Here is a 19,674-nt window from a genome sequence, read left to right as displayed (position 1 = left end):
CAATGTATTACAAACTCAAAAGCCCAGGCCAGGAGACTACAAAAGCTCCTCTGTCTTGTGTGAGGGAACTGAAAGGAAGCTTTCACAGTGCTGGAGAATATGCTGGCAGACTGTGCCAGTTCAGAGCCCTCAGTGTTCCGGAAGATATTTATGTACAAGAAGGGCAAATCTTGTCTAGTCCTTGGTTCAGAAGCTACTATAACTGTTATTTTTTAAAAATGAGAAGAATCATATGTATGTGTTGAAGACAACAGTCAGATAATTATAGGCTCAGTGGCCGAGGCACTGAAAATGTCTTTGTTCTCCTTCCAGCAGGAGAAGGACATCTTATCTACTCTCACAAATAAAAAACAAGACGTATCCTTTAAAAACATAAACCTATTTCCTCCTATTTGATAAAATAGTTACTTCTGTAGTCAATTATTCTGCAAGCATAAAGCTATAAAATCAAAGAGTTTGATTAACAACAATGGTGTTTTTTCTTAAAGATGAAAAYAACCTAATAAACATGCAGTTCTTTGATTTTCACTTAGATTTGTAACTGTCAAACTGTTGACACGAGTTAAGCTTCCATTGGATAAAATGGCACCAAAGTAAAAACAAGCAACTTCTCACAGCATTGTCCATCTAAAAGTGAAGGCAGCTACTTGGGTTTTCAGGAAGTCTTGCTAGACACCAGTGGAAGCATTGCCCTACAATATGTCAGAGAGAGGAAGATCAGCTTGGCATATAGAATATGGGGTTTTGTAACTTTATTTTAAGTGAAATTACATTCAGATACAGCCCAGCTATATTAGGCAACATTTAAACAAATGTTTAAAGCTAACAAACTCCTATAATTAATCTTACTTTCACAATTCTTTTGTCATATTATGAGCTCAGACTAAATTCACCCTTTTGCATTAGAGATTCAAAATCCCAAGCACGTTAAAAAAATTTTAAAAAGTCTAAAATTTCACTTTCCAACCTAACTTATAAGAATAATAAAACTGCTGAAATGCTGTCATTAAAAAGCCACATTGATATGATTTACAGCTGTACAAACTGTTGTTTAAAACATGCATTACAGGATAAGTGATCAAAGCAGTGCCAAAGATTTGAAGTTTCCCCACTCCCCTTAAGTAGACTTTTCTGGCTAAGTTACAAATAAAAACCACTTTGAAAATGTACTCTTCAATTCACCAGAATAAAAAAAAAAAATAAAAAGCCCAAGTAAGTGTGACTGAGAAAAGAGAAGACCATATTCTGTGGCACATATTTACACTCCGGATTCGCAGAAATGCTACTGAAACCAGGGGTTTCCTTGATTTTGATGTGCTTGATATTTGTCTAAGACCTGCATATAAATTTAGAAAGACATCCTGCACCTAACAAGGTGAACAGTTAGGTGAACATGCTGAAGAAGAACTGAGTACTGCTGAGTAAGGCAACTGAGGCAAAGTATGGCTTAAGAGCAATCTGGTTAAGGCATAGTATGTGTTTTTGAAGCTGTTACTTCTGCTTCCACTTCAAAGCACTAGCGCACTACAACATGTTCAAGAGCTTTAGTTAAAAAGACCTGGTGGAGCTGGAACTGGTTCAGAGATAAATCWAAATGAATTCATTACATTATGCTASACAGTCCTCAAAAAAACCTTTGTGGATTTCATATTCTAATYGCATTCAGTCTAAAGCTCCACACGTATATGTATTAACAGGGTAAACAAACTATGTTAAGTATAGTTTTCTCAAAATACCTATCCCTTACCAGCCCCCTGTGAGCCACAGYTCCCACTGTGGGCCAGACATCATCTGAAATTTTCAGTGAGTGTAGCAATATGTGGGCCTAGTAATTAAATCAGGTCCAGGCCCATCCTTACAGTAGTTAGTCCRCTAGCAGGTCAAATTCTGCACAGTATTATGTTTACCTTAATCTAAAGGAATTTCTGTGGCATTAGTTTGGATTTTTAAGTGAAAGCACAATTTGATCCATTTTAACCCATTAAAATAAACTAATCCACAGCTTCTGTGTGAAGAATCAGTAGATTAAAGAAAGCGTGTTTTTTTCTTTTAAGATTAAAGATTGGTAGCACTCTCTGTATTTACTACTAGAAAAGCCCCACTCACCCCATTTGGACAGTTTACAATTATCATTTATCCTTTCCAGTTCTGAGAACTCCTAGGTGTTCACAGAAATACATCAAAGCTCARGAAAGTGTAACAACAGATGCATCGTCTTGTTGCATAAGCTTATGCTTAAAAAAACTAGAAAGTAGCTAGGCTCTGATCATTCTTTGGCTTGAAGCTGGAGTCTCCTTGGAGAGATCAGTTCTTCCATTTGTTGGAATCCCAAGCCAGGAACCAGCCTGTGAATGTGGGGGGTTCATGCCCTTGCTTCACAATTACAATGGGGGTTCCCTTATCTCTGCCAGAAGGATCTGTTTCAATATAGCGTTTGGCTAAAAACAGAGAGGAAATAAAACATGGAATGTATTAGTTCATTCCTTTGGTATCAAAAATACATTAAAAGCCATAGTGAAAGAACACARGGCTGCTATAATACAGTATTCAATTAATCATTTCAAAGGCAATGAGATAATCAGGTAATTGCTGATTTTCTCCAGCTGGCAGTGAAGGAATTTTCCATGAAATTAAAACAGAGGATTGCTCYTCTGTTCACTTTGTTGCCATACAGCTGGGTTTTGGCTATTAAACAGGAGAATGCTGGTGCTGTGAGGATGCACAAGCTTCATTCCCATGTTATTTATGAAAAAGCCAGCGTAGTTTCCCTTGACATCACATGACATCTATACATAGGAAAACAYAGCCAGGTGACCCTAGCTGCTCCAGGGAAATACATGCAGCTTTGTCAGAATAACTCAGCTATGTGAAGTCACACCAGGGGTGACACATGATTTTTCAAGTAGGTACATGCCACATAAGTTGGCTTAATTTGTTCTATTTGTTCTGTAATTGGAATTTCCTCCTGCAAATTCAACTTAGTGAAGTGTGGGACCATAAGGACTTGCTGGCAATCYTTTCTCTATATACATTAGTAAGGGTGCAGGTCAGTAGCGACCTCCTTTTAAATTCTTTCTCTTTTCAGTGCAGTTACTTTTCATAAGGCTCTCCTCCACATTGTTAAAAAAGCTTTGCAGCCCAATAATGCTATCTTGGTTAATTTTATCCTTCATAACCTTACCAAGTTTTAAAGCACATTTAAAGGTGAAAATAATAATCTCCTGTATTAAATCCTAATAAGCTCAGTAACACTTTTAGACACTGTAAATGTAACTACATTTCTTCTACATCGTATTTTCCTCTTCGTTAGATAATATTGATGCTACTTCACTCAGAAATCTGCCAGACTGATTTGATTTACCAGATTTAACGGATTCCTGTCGCTCAGTTTCATTAGCRTCCTTCCCAATCCAGATGAAAACCTGCAAAGAGAGGAAAGGTATAACTCCCCTGGTGCTGTAAGGATGTTATGTACAGGCGGTAAAGTACAAAATAGTTGTCTCCTTYAGGAGAAAGAATATACTCTGTGAAAAGACTGCAGAGATACAGAGCGCTCCCAAACCACAACTGATGTTTTTTCTCCCTTGTGAGAAAGTGTAGTTTTGCCCTCTGAGATGTCACTGCTCTCTATGACACCGGAAGGCCACATCTTTATTCATTCTGATGAAAGGCACTCTAATTACCTTTTCCATGGGTAYTTTTTACACTTTGCCAAGGAAATTGCTCTTTGGGTGCAGGTAGTAATATTATCTCTGGTTTGAACTCTGTGCACATCAACATTTGTGCCCTGTGATCTGTGCTACCCTGGGTGACTGCTAGATAACACACTGAAAAACCCAACAACACAACCCAAGAGCCTTGATCTGCAATCCTGTACACCTCTTTTTTTTTTTTTTTCCGGCAGGATTTTCTTGGAAACCAGCTACATGTTTCAAGACTTCTTTTCTTCTTACCTGAGTCAGTATGTTCCAACTCCTTTCCATCCAGCTCTTCCCCCATAATCCCCCATCACTCCTTTCTGCATGGGCCATGGATGTTCCTTCCTATTTCCAAAAACCTCAGCCTTATGTTCCTTAAGGGTTAGGCTGAAGACAAATAGGGCATAGGCCTGCTTCCCCTTCCCTCCAAGAGGTGAGGAAGTGTAGAGATAATGTACGGTGAGAAACAAGATGCTCTACATCTGCAGTGAGCTTGCCTGTCATTCAAAAAGCTCTTACATTTTCAGTTTTCAGTRACCTAAGAAACTATGGAGATTATTTCTGTCACCCTCTATTCAGTTTCTGGTATGATGAAATTTTTGTAAAGGCCTACTGTTCGTCCCTTTCTCTACTAGGACTTTTTGTAGGTGCTGCAACTATGTGGATTTAGTGGCTTCTAAACACCTTTAATGCTGTTACTTTTAACAAAACTTTTGTGATTAAGTCAAGAATGCTATTGAGAACCTTTTCAGAACACTACTGGGCCTTACATTCTTGCAGACTCCATTGGTTTAAATAAGAAGTGCCAGCCATGCTCTAGCACTATGCTTGGAAATTCAATCACACGTGTGCACACTAGCACATCATATAGCTCAAAAAATATAACTCCTTTTGTGTAATTTAAAGCTTTAAAACAAAACTGCTTCCATTCTCTCAAGATGATTGTTCTTCCCATCTTATGAACTAAGTGATTAAGAATATATTATCCTTACACAAAAAAAWCAGTGGTCAAGTACACAGCTCACCTGCTCCCAAGCATCCAGCAACATGACATCATCTTCAGCCAAATCGTCCTGAGTGAATTCTCCTGGGACCTCTTCAATCTAGAAAGGATAATATGTTTTGAGGGTTTATTTTTGGTTATTTTTAATGATTTATCAAGACATACAATTTTGCAAAGAGCTAAGCTATTCTTATAATGTTAAGTACAGASACTGATGAGYGWTTTTTTTTGCTCCTAAAGGATCAAGCCCTGAACCAATTTGAGGAATGTGTTAAGCGTATTTCTCTGAAAGGAAACAAATCACATAATGGCATGTCCTATAAARTCCTCAGGAGAGGCAAAGATTTACACTGTAATTGTTGACTGTTAAGCTGGGACTGAGATCTACCAGAAGGAGACTGGGAAATTTCTATAGAGCACCTTGAACCAAGCAAGGTGTTACCAGCTAATACATTCATGCAGCTTACATTCATTAATTAGGAAAAGAAACTGCTTTGKTTTACGATGGGTGAGCTCAGTGATGAAATACACACACCCAACCAAGCTTCCCAGTCACTTGACAATGGGACATTACAGTTGACTAAGCCACTGAGGATTAGGCCCCAWAGAAAAGGCAGACTGCTTGCTTCTTCCAAGGATGTACAGGCAGACAGAAAGGCAGKTTAATATCATTCTGTATGAGAAAARGATTTAGTTATGTAGCCARTAGTTCCTATTTTTAAAGGATTGTTAAGGGTTTGGCTCTGTGTGGTCATGCAGGAGTGCTAAAGGGATGACAAGCAGATGGTGCAAAAGACATTCCTTTTCCCCACCCTGTGTTACGGTGGCCAGAAGGTCAGAGTGGTCTGACTTGTCTCTTCTGGGACCTCATTCAATTACAGGAGAAATACTACAGAAAAGAGGGGATTTCACAGAATTTGGAGGGTATTTAAAATAAAAAGAAAGTCCATAGCTCCCAGCAGACTACTACAGAGAGGTTGGTTCCTATTACTGTATTTCCCAGGAGCATTTTAGAAACTTGTTAGAAGAACACACTTTGCTACTCTCRTAAGATTTTAAAGTCCTTATTAAAGGATCCTATTTGTTTTATTCCTCTCCAAATGACTGGGCTGTGCCTTAAGGAGACTGCCRGCTATGTCCCTCACATAAAAATGAGTGCATCCTTGCCAAATGGTGACACAGCATCGCCCTCCCAGAATACRGTAAGTAATTTAAGCCTGAATCATATACTTAATACCTAGTACATAGCTCTGGGTATTTCTGCCATGGAAGTAGGTCTTCCTACCTCCTTGAGAACAGGCCAATGCCTTAAAGGCATAATTACACATCTTAAATCTCTGTGGAAAATTTCAGACTGCTAGGGATTTCTGGCAAGCAGCATTTCTTTTCCTCGCCACCACTGTCAAACACGTAAGGGGCAAGGCACTGACCTGTACTTTCTCAGCAAATTGATTGCAATCTGGCGATGCTCTGCAAGAATTAAATTGCTTTTGACTGAGCACATGCCTTATCTTTTTGCATCTGCTAGTTCCAGGCTGGTGCAGGCTCTGCATGCAAACTTCTGCAGTATTAATTATTCTGTTCACCCATTGCATTTGGATTGTTTAAAGCACCAAATGTCCAATCTCTAGCTCTTGCCAAGCCTGCCTAACTGAGCCAGATCCCCAAATTCATTTAATGACCAGTGACTTCCAAGGCAAAATATACCAGAAACTATATAATTAAACTGAGAGGAAAGTATCCATCATATACTCACAATAAATCTGCCTGTCTTATTCGAACAACCATACAGGCGAGGGGGATGATCTTCAGCCTTTGTCAAGAGTTGTGATGAAGTCTGGTATTTTTTTTTACCTCCAAGTGCTTTCCAGAATTCCTCTAAAATACATAATGCATCATTTATTCACCAGCTGATTTAACATTTGATGTTTTAGCTTTTTAGATAGTATTTCAAAAATCCTCAAACAATCTCTTTGCTGTTGAATACATTTTCTTACACTACTTCCTGCAACTTGTCAAAATACCAGTATCAGTTGCATACCTAGAAAGAACCATAAAATTATAGAATAGCCTGGGTTGGAAGGGACCTTAAAGATCATCTGGCTCCAATGCCATTATAGAATGGCCATGGGCAGAGACAACTTTCAGTACACAGGTTGCTCAGAGCTCCATCCCGCCTGGCCTTAAACACTTCCAGGGATGAGGCATCTACYACTTTGGCCAATCTCAGTGCCTCACCACCCTTACAGCAAAGGATTTTTTCCTAATATCTAATCCAARCCCACKGTTTCCATGCAGTGCTGTGTATTYTCAGCTGTCTATTTGCAGCCACATGGCCTCATACAAACCTGGTTCCTGGCCCTCATTRATCTTAGCAGTCTGGCATTTGAGAATGCTGGCAATGTATTGAGCTSCTTGTTCCTCTTCTTTGCTTGCTCCTTTTCCTACCCAGGTGTAGCCAGAGTTGTTTGGCAGTTTCAGAACAAAGACATCATTAGAGTTTAGTGACATTGCGTCAACATCAACCTAGATTAAAAAAGAAACTGTTTTATTCTTCAAATTTTCAAATAATGTAATTACTATTTTGCATGTTTATATAAAATGTGTAGATGTGTTAATCTGCTATGGTTTTGGTCTTCAGTTCTTCCCTAGTTTTATACCTATACAAATTAGACAAGAACTCAAGACAGGGAACTGACTCGCAGGGCAAAACTTGCAGGATTGTTAGCAGTAGGAAGGACCATCTCATAGGTGTTGCTSACTTCTTGACTATTCTTTGCCAAGTAACTGTTCACTGTGTGTATTCACACAGTTCCTCTGAACAATGTAGACTGGTTCCAGCCAGTTACAGCTTATTCTCTTTGGTTTATTAGATGGGTTCGTCAAATAGAGCGGTGCATTGGATTTGGAGTTCTGTATTCCTACAGATGTCATTRCCCAACAAGATTAGTCAGAGAAGCTCATGGCAGGTCTATCATTTCCCAGAAGAAATAGCTGGCTTATGTAGCAGGTGACCCTACCTCTGCAATCCTAGTAATGGCTGCTAGGTTCCTGCGGATTTGGAAGAGTCGTGTTGGTGGAGCAGGTTTCTGACCCTCCTTCTTGGATGTCCCATCCTTGTAGACAATAAGTGGTTTGTTTTTGAACAAGCTCAGTAAATGTGGAGGCTCTTTGCCTTGAGTGACTCGGATCTGTACATATGTAAAAAAATGCAATAAAAGAAACAAAAGGATGTAAGTGGTTATTTTTGGTCTTTGCTGAATAGCTGTGGGGATGTCAGCCAATAATGCTAAGTATGTTAGCAAAAATGAGAAATGGCAAGCTGAAAAGATCTAAAAATACAGTTCCAGACATATAGAGTTAGAGCATTTGTCAGATTTTTTTGTCAATCATGCTGACACAAAGACAAGATTCTAACTTCTAACACAATATTTAGCTGATWAAAATGGCTGCTATCTACTGTAATAAGGAAATCACTCATTTTCAAAAGAACTGTCATTTCATAGTRTTTTATAGAATGACTTAATTCCCCTGAAAAACTATCTTGGAAGTTTAGGTGCCCTGTAATTAAGCAGAACCGAGTGGTTGTTCATGTTATACATTATTTCCATATGTATTTTATCTGCAAGAGGATGAAAAACACAAGCATAAATTTCTCCTCCAGAGGATAACATGGATGATGAAAATGAATTTCCATTACAGATGCAAAAGATGCTASTGCCCTCTAAAAAAACACATTGCACTATCAAGAACTACTATTTTTAGGTTAATCTACGATGAAAGTTATTTGTATGTGCCATKTAATCTTCCTTTATAACAGTACCACCAGCTGAGGTGGAGGGCTGCAACTCCCTACCTTTCACTGCCTGAAAGAAAGGGAAATAAAGGAAGGAGGGTGGCTGCAACTGGGCAAGAGCAGGCGTTTTTACTTATTTCACAGGTAGATAGGTTGGTAATTGTCTGACAAGGATAACCTAGGATGCATATACTTGTAAGGGACAAAATGCAGCAGGATTTTACAAATGGGAGAAAAACAGCAAACCACAAAAAAAAAAACCCAAAAAAACGACGACCCAAATAAACTCAAAAATTCCCAATCCCCCAAAAATTGCAGAGTGAAACACATTCCTGCAAGCTCAACTTTTTAATCGTCATTTGTACTGTCATGCCATCTAGTGACCATACAAAATACCGCAMTTAAAGAGTTCAAATAATGCTACTAGAGATGCTGAGCATAGGTAATGTCCTCTATTAGTTTGCATAAAAATATTCACACATACGTACATACATATGTGCATATATACACATATGRATATGTACACACACATATATTCCTAAACTCACTGCAGGCTCAAATTACTTTATAGAATCACGTCTACTGCAGTGAAATGGATCTCCTTCAGTTTTAATAAAAAGACTTTTTAAGCACCTTACTATTGCAGTTATTAGCAGTAATATTGTTATTACTTTAAGATTAACATTAGCCGTAGGTATGAGGCAGGATCACATTGTCCAAATATAGAACACATGTTAGGAATGTTTCAAGCAGTAATTACCTACAAGTGCTCTAATCCTTCATTAATGTAATTTCAATCAGAAATCATAACTGATTAGTGGTTAAAAGTATGGGATGCCATCTGAATTAACTGTACCTTCGTGGGTGGGGGAATCCTTTTGCTTTTGTAAGAAATGGGAATCACAGAATTATCTCCTGCTACCTGGAAAATCTCTGCTTGCCCCTTGTCATTTTAAAGCTTGAGATTTCTGTGAAAAGAGACTTGTCACGTCTTTATATACCCACCACTTCTCAGTAGTGATGTAAGGAGAGCACACCCAGCCAAGGTAAGGATTTGATTATATACTAATATCTTTTACATGCCTATGTCCTGTGCCTTGCCTTGCACACCCCATTTTGGCATATGAGCGTGTATCTCACTTTCATGGAGCTGCAAGCATTATGGGATGGGAAAACCCAAGTTATGTTCTTCAATAAGGCAAGGAAAAGTCAGACCCTGTTGCACAATTCTGCAGGCTTTCCTCTTCTGTCTTGTGGTTTTCGTATCTCCCAGTTTTGGCCTTCTAAAAGTCACCTATCTTGTCTGGGCTACGTATCACAACTTTCTTCATAATCAGAAAGAGACAGGGGAGCTCCCACAGGGCTATTGATTTATCAGACTCYTACTTTGGACTGAGTTGCCCTGGGACAGTCTTACCATTCAGTCTCCACTGGCCATGCAAAGGGTCTGTAAGTCTTTGCAGGACTAAAAACTAATTTTAAAACAGTTGAAGTCAAAGGAAAGAAAAGGCAGTTTTAGGTTCTGACATATCTGTGCTCTTTTGGCAACTGCATAAGGAACGATGATTCAAACGGGCAATCTCTGGCAACTTTCAGGATCCCATGGTGCTTGGCTTGGTATAGATCTGAGCAACTGACATTTTCAGTCTTTAAATGATAGCTCCTCCTTTCAATTCTCATTGAAATTTGTATATATCACAAGGTCTGTTGGATTTTATCCAGAAGACACTAACCTGTACAGCCTGATCATTTAATGCCCGATCCAGCTGAACAGTCAGAAATGCAGATGCAGTCAGTTCATCTCTAGTAGCATGGGCTCCTTGCCTGAGGAAGACAAGGAGAAAGAAATGGTTAAGTTCAGCTTGAAAATAACCCAGAGCTTATGCTGTATGACAAATTCACAGTGAACAATCTTACATTTTTGTGCTCTACTCAAAARGACATCTAGTCAACATAAAATAACATCCACACACTGCAGATCTGTGCAAAGGCAACCAGACATACCATGTATAGATGATCTGCCCTCTAGGGTAAGTGTAGAGGATAATGTAACAGTCGCCCCCATAGAACTGTCCATATGTCTCAGGTCCCACAGGAACTCGGCCACTGCTTTCCACACGCCAGATCTGGGGAAAGAAGAAAACTGCTGGAGATTGCTGACCTTCATCCTGAGACTCTTCACAAAGCATTTTACTATCTTATCCCTTTAGTGTCCTTTCTGTTCCCAAGTGTTACTGAATAGAAACGGGGAGGATTCTTCATGAAGTCRGTAGATACACCCTGTGCCCACTGAATGAATGAATGATGACCATCAACAAGGGACTGCAATACACTTTTCTTTGTTTTGATGCTTTATTGTCACATGATCAACTCATAATGCTATGCTCAACTTACTTTCTTAACATCTTAAGGTGACGATATGACATGGCACAACATTATGATTCATCATAAAACTAATGTATCATTTTGGAGAGGCACACTGAAGTCAGATAACATACTTTTAGGCAGATTTCTTCCTATTTCATTCACTACAGCTCAGTTCAGGTAACTGTTGGCTGCTCAAGCCTCTGGGCCATCCCACACGTGAGGTCAGAAGCACAGAAAATACACCAATAAGATCGTAGGTATTCATCCCTTCTTTTTTTTTCTGGAATCCCAACATGCAATTTGCATTCTACAGGCCACGCTGATCCAATGCCRTGCCAGCCCCTGTGTAGTCCAAAGATAGTTCTGAAGTGGGATGTGAACATATCTAGAAACACTGTACAGTCACCTTTTTCTCTCCAAGTAAAGGCTATCTGAGAGACACACTGGGGACAAAGAAGTTTTCTCCAGAGACCAGACTGGATACATGCATAAAGACACAGAATGGATCTCTGGCTCCAAGGGCAAGTCTTCCCATTCCAGATTTCAAGCTGATATGAGCTTGAAGTTTTTCCTTTAGRCTAAGGATCATATTTGACATATATATTTACAAGGTATTGTGCAGAAGGGGGAATATTTCTGCTGTTTGATTTCTCTTGATAACAGGTACATTTTTCACAAGCACCAAAAGAACACAATGCAGCCTACAGCTGATAAAGGGATTCACCTCCTACTACAACGTATGCTTTCCAATGCTAGAAGTAACAGTTCCACTAATGCAGTGTTAATCTAAACAACTGAATATAAATATAAAATTGAAACACAGAGCAACAGCTCAGCCCACTACAAGTAACAGAATAAATAAGTTAGATAATATACAATTTATTAAGACACCAAAAATTACCTCTACTTTGCCTGAACCGTCATCTATCATGTTATGCTGGGCAGCCATTTGTGGAGACTCATGTAACTTGGTAGCATCAAATTCAATCTGCTCAATTTTAGCCACTCTCTCTGTGACATATACTTTGCCAAAGCCATCACTTTGATCTTTATCCTTCCAGTCTTTGAAAAACTGTTTGAAAATTGGTGTTTCACCTCCTTCAGGAAGGACTTGAATCTGAAATGAAGGAAGACATATGGAACAGAAGGAAARCAACACTGACACAGAAACTCAAACACAAACTTTTCTAGATTACATGTTAGTGAAATATTGCCCTTATGTCTTATAAGCCCTTAAAAATATTTTTTTGCTGACTTAAAAACAACACCTTTAACAGAGCTCATGCTCTCTTGCTATCACCTCATAAATAGATCGCACCTGTGTGTTGGCAGGATAATTCATCTGCTGTATGAATTGTTCAGCATTCTTCATGGCAGCTTTTCTCTCCTGAGGGTTGGCATCTTTGCCTGATTAAAACAGAAGGATAACAGTACAAGGGAAAGGGCAATAAGCTCACAGAACCTTCAAAAACAAGAGGTCCTGGAGCCAGATTCTCTTTGACATTGCTCTTTCCTGAGTCTTGAACAAACACAAATGCTGGACATAGAATGAGCAAGAATAATTCGTATGAAGCTGAAAGGCCAAAACAGTACTTCAGTAGCTTTGAAAACAATTAATCTAAAGGAAAAAAAAGGAGTGAGAAAAAAGGGTAATTTTCTTTTTCTTAGTGTTTCTATAAAAATAAAAACTGCTTGGCTCAAGGTACCCTGGATCATTTCCATGACTCTTCCTTTGCTGGGCAACAAATAGGCAATAGAGCTGAACTGCCTCCACTTCTTCAAGCAGTGCAAAAGAGTAAAAGAAACTCCTATTTTGTCTGTTTTGGCTTTGCAGCTTATGCATTTCCCTATCCACTGTTCTATGGGATGACATTGTGTATTGGTTCTGTGCCCCAGCTGGCTGACAGTSACTATATTCCAAAGACCTCTTAGTCTAATCAGGTGCTCTGATAAGGTGTTTATTGTATCCCATTTGCAATGAGACTATTGCCGAAGTAATTCACACTTCTCAGCTTAGTGGAAGATTCCAGCGGAGATGATAACTGCAGTCTCCTGTGCCAGGGTAAGACTCACAGTCTAATGGGGGTTTTCCTCACATTCTATCAGCAGTAGCAAAGTGACGATACTCGTAGGAGCACACAAAGCCATAGTAAAAGAGTGTAAATCATATTTTATTTATTTTATATCTGACCCTGGCATGGTCTTCTAGAAGCTGTCATATAGAGTGAAAATTGGCAATCAGGGGGTGAGATAGGCCATAGGCCATCTGAGCACAATGCTCTCAAAGTGCTTGCTTTTAAAGGATGTTTCCCTAACTGCAAATGAWGTTTTCAAGCAAAATGCTTACAATTCTTCCCAGACTGACTTGAGAGGCTTAACAAGTCTATCAATTAATTATTTGCTCTTACACATGGTAAAAGAAAATACAAATGCCACAGAATGATTCATAAACTGCCTCAGACAAAAAAAAAAAAAGAAAATAAAAAAGGAGCACTGGATCCAGCACTGGATTTAATGGCAGAATTACAACAATCCAGCTAGAAGGTGTCAAGACCTAATTCCAYAGCAGTATTATCCTCCAGGGAAACATTCAAAGCAACTGCAGACACTGCCACATGCACTGAGATGACACCCGAGAGAAATATTTACAAGAAAAAAAGAGACATCAARGTATTTGCAAGCTTATGCTTTTAGTTTATGCCCTCGACATGCACYTTTTAATTTCACACCTCTGTGGAGGTATCTACACAAATGGAATGCTCAGTGTCCAAATGAATGCTTTGTCRCAGAAGAGATTTGATGACCATATACAGAACTCATAGAATTACTTATGTTTGCTTTGTACTTGCCACTTACATGAATAATTAATCACTCAAGCTTACAGATACCTCGAAAACAGGATCCTTAGACAAGACCCAGGCTTGAGGTCCTTACACAAGTGAGTAATCCTTGTTCACAAACCACACGAGGGAAGAGCTGCATGCAGGGTACAGTGTCCAGCCAGTATTAAATACTTTCTAGTRTCCCAAGGGTGTTGTGTCAACTCCTTAGGTATTTCTGTGCAMCTTCTGCATTTGCAATACAAGTGACCTCTTACCCTTCCACACAAAGATCTTCCTGGCAGCACCATTGTCCAAAATGAAGCACTCCTCAGACAAAAGCATAGCCATAGAGAAGGGGTTTTCCTCTGCTACCACAGACACCTTCATGGATCCACTTGCATCTGACACCTAAGAAAACAACAGTTTCAAATTTAGATGAACTCTGGCTTTTATAGCCAAATTAATTTCTGCTCCCARAAGTACCACAAAAATCAGTTGCCATTCCTACACAACTGGCTATATGGAAATTTGTGTACTGCTGTAAARTAAAGTAGGCTAAGGATTATTATTTTTTGCTTCATTTCATTTGAAATCCAGTAGAGGGAGATGTAGTGTTAATTTTAGGGAGTTTATTGGATCCTTGTTTCACAGCTTCTTAAATCCATTTCTCTTCCACTACAATTCAACTGCCCTAAATCAATATCTGTGTTTTCTTCTGTCCATCCTATTTGCTCAGCTGAACTGGCATTACCCCTGCTATCAAGCAACTCACACTGAAAMCAAAGGTACATGTACATGCTGAACAACAGCATTTGAAACTATAAAATAGTCCTACACTGACACTAACAAGTGAAATGCCTACATTTATAACCTATTGTTCTTTAATTGGAAATTCTAATGTAACACCTGTTGCAGAATCTGCTTTGTAACCTCTATGACCACTCAAAGTTCACAGAGACCTTTAAAACCTTTTAAAATTCACTCCTGTGTAGCTGAAAAGACCAGTTATTACTAATGGAAATAAATTATTACTATTGCAGTTTTTCTAGCAGTTTTTATTTCCTTTCATTATTAAATATTAATTTTCAATACATCACTATATCTTACATTGTATATTATGGAAGCACAGGAAGGAAATTACCACTGCACACAACAAATAAAAATCAACTATTATACCTACTCTGAGGGCTCACCATAGACCTGTCTCCTGCCTTTGGTGCTCCCTGTTACATTACAACACATTTAAATCTAACTAATAGAGCTCTGTTAGCAGGACCTGTGTACTTAGATTAATGGACAGGATATCCACAGAACTCTCAGAGACGTTTTAGGATTCAAAAATTCACTTTTCCTTCTGCAGTTACATCTTACTACAATGATCCTAATCATATACGCAGGCCGCCTTCTTTTGTATTCAATTTGTGTTCCCCTAAACACCTGCTATGAAGAGAAATATGCACCAGATTTTTGGCATGAAAGGAATGATTAAAGCGAACTAAACAACACATAGACAACGACTAAAAATGGCCTTGTGATAGTGATCAYCTTTTACAAGCTTCTTGTAAACCCCTGGTACACCTATGGGAAGTGGAAAAATCATGTAAGAGGCAGGAAGAGAGGTGGCTCTGTCCTGTGGTCTGTGTGGTGCAGGACCTGCAGAGGGAGGGACTCATCCTCTCTCACACTTCACAGCAGTTTCAAAGTTGCTGTACAGAGCACCTAARAGGTCACACTCACTAAATGCTGTCAGAATGTTGCCACTTGTTGGCCAAATCCTCTTTTTTAAGTTATTACGGGGAAAGGAATAAAGTTTTTTATATATAAAATACAACATATCTGTCCATCTTTTAAACTGTTAGGAATAACTAAGCCATATGTCTACTAAAAMTCGCCCTGTTAAAATTAAGAAGACAGGATGATTTAAGACCACTTATTTCTTCTTTGACCTGCGCTGAGTGGTTCATAGTTGTTCCCTGAGTAAAGAATGTAAATCTGTTTTTTTTCCCTCAAATTACCTGGACTGTCTTGATTGACTTCCTTTAAGAAACTTGCCCATTAGCTGCAAATCAACTAAAACAACAGCAGTTCTGTATATGAACAAGAAAATCCATATATGAGGAATAAATTAATGAGTGCATGACTACTATTGCATATACCTAAATATAAGTAAGCATTTACCATATATAGTTTAGCACTTCTCCTGTTCGTGATATCGGCCAGCTCATCATCATCATCACCACACTCGGGAAGCTCTGGCCTGCTCCCTAAAACCTGTACAAGAAAATAACAAATTCAATGCAGAGAGAGAGGAGTTGCTGTAGCATAAATACCTGAACACTAATATATTGTCATGGTAATCAAATAATTGGGATCATTTTTATATATAATCCAACCTAAAACCAAACTCATATCTGACTTGCCCACAAGCATATGGATGATTTTTAAAAACTGTGTCAGCAACTTTATATCTACATGGTATTTTTTCCACAGGTYAACTTGTTGGTCATCTATACACTACAGAAAACATAGAGAAAGGTTTATGCAATCCTATTCTATGTATGTGTTAAATGCCTGTTTTCCCTTGTTCTTCACAGTAACTTCTAAACCATCATCAAACACATAACTTTTGGAATAATATCACTCTTAAAATGTTTAACAATACTAAATTTAATACTGACAGAATGAAATGTATTAGTTGAAATCATAAAGTATTTTAATTAACAATATAAAACATGAGCTTATGAGTTCAATAATCTTAAAAGATACAGATTTTAAATCCCATTTTGAGGGGGAAAATTTAGCTAGGGTCTTCAAAATTCATATGAGGAAAACATTTTCTTACTGTACCACTAGAATATCCATTTTAACACAGTGGTGGTAGTTTTATACCACAGGCAATATTATAACAAATATCACTACAAGAAATGTACAGAGGTTAATCAAGAATATGTTAGGCCAGGCAGTCATTATTAAGTCCTAATTACCCTTTCTTAATGCTCTTTCCTTAATGATTCATATATGACCAGATCCAAAGATTACACACAGAATATCCTGGGTTTCTATGAAATTACATCCTAGAGTGAAGGCAGTAATTGACATGTCCGAGAGACTAAATATTAACATAAAGTACAAGGGCAGTGCCTTCCTATCAACTTGAGCATTATCTGTATAACACGCTGTGCATTTGCATGTGACACGGAGTCACGTGTGAAAGCATTGTAAATGCTTGRTAACAGGGAAGCCCAACAAAGCATACAGCTGCAAGGAATTCAGAAAGAAGAACAATAYAGAATAAATATTTCATAGAAATCTGCCATCTGTGGAGTTTTCTGACCTGGTCAAGTCAGTAAAATAGTAAAATAAAATTCAAATAGCCTTATCAAGTGTGATTGTTGCAGTTTAAGCAAAAATAYTTTATCTGTGACAAGGAAGCAATGTCCTAAGTGCTTAAGAAAGATGTTACTTGTAGGTCTTCAGCAGCTATGAGACAGCATTTCTTGAATTTACACTACATGGCTGCAGGTTTGATGTTGTATAAGCCAAGTAGGGCTCCATGTCCACTGCAGAGTGCCACTGTGCAGGTGAATGGCTGTAACAGTGGTGGTTTACTGGYACCAGGTTTCTAGAAGTACTTCCCTTCCTACCTGCCTTTATAATGCCTGGGTCACAAAACTGGCAAGTAACAATCTACCTGAACACTCACTGAACAAGTTTGAGGGTTTTGTAACATTTGACTTTCAGTAACCAGTAAGAAACTAAGAGAACTCTTAATAAAACTCTCAGAAGTCTGTACTTGCTAGTTTGCTTAATTAGGCATTTACAGGAAAAGAAAAAACAATGAAGACCAAACTAAAACAAAAAAAAAAAAGCACAAAAAATTTGATTCTTGACCCTGTTAAAGTCAACGTTTTCCCTTGTTGTGCATATGGAACAGTGACACCACAATTACTTTGCAGCATCTTTGTAAGTCATGTAAAGTGATATAATTTTTTTTTAACTATGCAAGTGCCATTCTGAATATTTCTAAACAAATAGTGCCTGTTGGTGTTTGTGAAAGCATCTTGACAGAAGCAGCCCCTCTATTCACAGCAAAATCCAGGTGCTGCATGCTGGCAGCTATTAAAGTAAGCAGCCCCTATAATTCAAAAATTGGGCTTTAAATTTGAGCCCAGCACAGGTTAGGCTGCTGGACTGACCTGTTGCTGTCTTAAAACCAAATGCAGAAATGTTTTTTCTGAACTAGACAGAGGTCAGACTCCCAAAGTCTGGTCTTAGGAAACCTTAGTTCATTGGTACTAACACAGGGAGAGGGGTCAGAACCAGCTTTGTGCCCGTGCAGTTACAGGTATGAGATCAACTGGCCTGGAAAGGATAGAGACATTCTGGTTCCAGGAAATCCCACATACAAATCATTGAACAGCAGCTCGAACAGTAGCTTCTCTGGCTGAAGAGAGCGTCTCTGGCTAGCTTCTCTTCTCTCTGTGCCTTCAGCACAGGCAAGCAGAAAATACAAATTACTAAATGCTGTAACTAGTTTTCTCAAAGGAGCTCAAAAACAAATGGAGGAGGGCCTTGAGAGTGTCCCCTTCTCATGCATTTTAAGTCATAGTTTCTTGTAGATCCTGGCATTGTGGTGACCCTTGTTAAGAAGGACATGATGTGCTTCTCCTCCCACCAGGTAAGAAAACCCAGGAGTTGTGAGGAGGGCTGTGCCAACACAGCTGTCAGAAAATGCCTTGAGTTGAATCACTCGTGGTTCCTGCACATGTTGGTATCAAAACCAAAAGACCATACAAGGTTAAATGACCTGAGGCACCATTAGAGAAGATATGCAGCATATATATGTATATGTATGTATGCACACATATTCAATATATGAAGTGCTATTGTATGAAATATACAGTCAGTACATATCTGTAATGCTAGGAACAATAYATGTAGTTTTCAACCAGCATTTGTTGCCAGTTTGTCTTATAGATTGAAGGATGAGAGATCATGGAAGGAAAAACTCCATGCTTAAACACAAAACCTGAAAAAAAAGCTAAAATAATATTCTTTTCCAAAGAAATGCCTTCCAGTGAAGTTGTCTTTYCTCCTTCTAAGGCAGACTCCCATGCTATGGCTGAGTCCACACGCATATGTTTGCATGTTATGACAATTAATAGGTTTATCAGTAAGATTAAAACAGTATTTAAACAACAGCTAACTGCTCTTCTGGAATTGGATTGTATCATTACATAAGCGCATGTTGGCTGAGCTACGGCTCTCTGGGGCACCTCCCTTTGTACAGATAACTCTCATGTGATAGATCAAAAAGAAAACAAACCATGCCAGCTGAGACTGCAGTCAAAAGCTCCCAAAGCTCTGCAGCAAGTTACCCCAATAAAATTACTTATACCAACAGACTATTTGAATGATATTGTGTCTTCTGATACTTGTCCACATACACTCTTAGTTTCACGCAAATCCTATGGTAGCTAAATACACAGGACTTTACTCATATAATTCTCTCTGTACAGTCAGGCTGCTTCCCTAGGTCTTGACACCTTATGGCCCAGGGTACTGATGGCCCCAGGCTGGCTCTCCTGTGTGCTCTGAGGCTTGAGACACTGACTAAAAACATGCTGAGAACTCGGACCCATAAATCCACCCTACACACCTGAAAACTGCAAAGTTGTCTTGAGGACGTGAGATAACCTAGCCACACTTTTCCCCAGATGTAGAGATATATGGTCCAATTGCAGACTTCAAACCTTACATCTCATAAATACACAGGWGCACACACAGGTCTTGAAACTGCTTTTTAAATCATCATCATTATTATTATGTTTATCGTATTATCATTATTCACTAGTACAGTAAAAATAATCAAAAGAGCAATCAGGGGTCCTGAAAGCACATCCTGTGCCCCATCTTCTTCATTCTTTGGGCTTAATATTGTTTTAGCAAAWGAATTCATTAACTTCATACCTTCAGATCTTGTCTGAG

General features: G+C 38.7%; 1 protein-coding gene across 1 annotated transcript in view; it reads right to left on the bottom strand.

The window, feature by feature from the left end:
* Positions 1 to 698: 698 nt before the first annotated feature.
* Positions 699 to 19,674, bottom strand: part of SCIN (scinderin) — a 47,796-nt gene continuing 28,820 nt past the window's right edge. Inside the window, exons 5-16 of the mRNA XM_057372136.1 lie at positions 15,865 to 15,957; positions 13,962 to 14,094; positions 12,183 to 12,271; positions 11,766 to 11,981; positions 10,502 to 10,623; positions 10,231 to 10,321; positions 7,722 to 7,892; positions 7,050 to 7,227; positions 6,458 to 6,579; positions 4,724 to 4,801; positions 3,362 to 3,422; positions 699 to 2,438 (exon numbers count right to left, since the gene is read on the bottom strand). Coding sequence (XP_057228119.1) covers positions 2,305 to 2,438; positions 3,362 to 3,422; positions 4,724 to 4,801; positions 6,458 to 6,579; positions 7,050 to 7,227; positions 7,722 to 7,892; positions 10,231 to 10,321; positions 10,502 to 10,623; positions 11,766 to 11,981; positions 12,183 to 12,271; positions 13,962 to 14,094; positions 15,865 to 15,957 — 1,488 coding nt within the window. The 3' untranslated portion in view covers positions 699 to 2,304. The remainder of the gene's footprint in view (positions 2,439 to 3,361; positions 3,423 to 4,723; positions 4,802 to 6,457; positions 6,580 to 7,049; positions 7,228 to 7,721; positions 7,893 to 10,230; positions 10,322 to 10,501; positions 10,624 to 11,765; positions 11,982 to 12,182; positions 12,272 to 13,961; positions 14,095 to 15,864; positions 15,958 to 19,674) is intronic.

This window comes from Malurus melanocephalus, unplaced genomic scaffold (genome assembly GCF_030028575.1).
Source record: "Malurus melanocephalus ecotype Western Australia unplaced genomic scaffold, MMel_1.1 scaffold_164, whole genome shotgun sequence".
Taxonomy (NCBI): Eukaryota; Metazoa; Chordata; class Aves; order Passeriformes; family Maluridae; genus Malurus; species Malurus melanocephalus.
The sequence above is the reverse complement of the archived record's forward strand: the minus strand, read 5'-3'. Positions and strand labels throughout refer to the sequence as shown.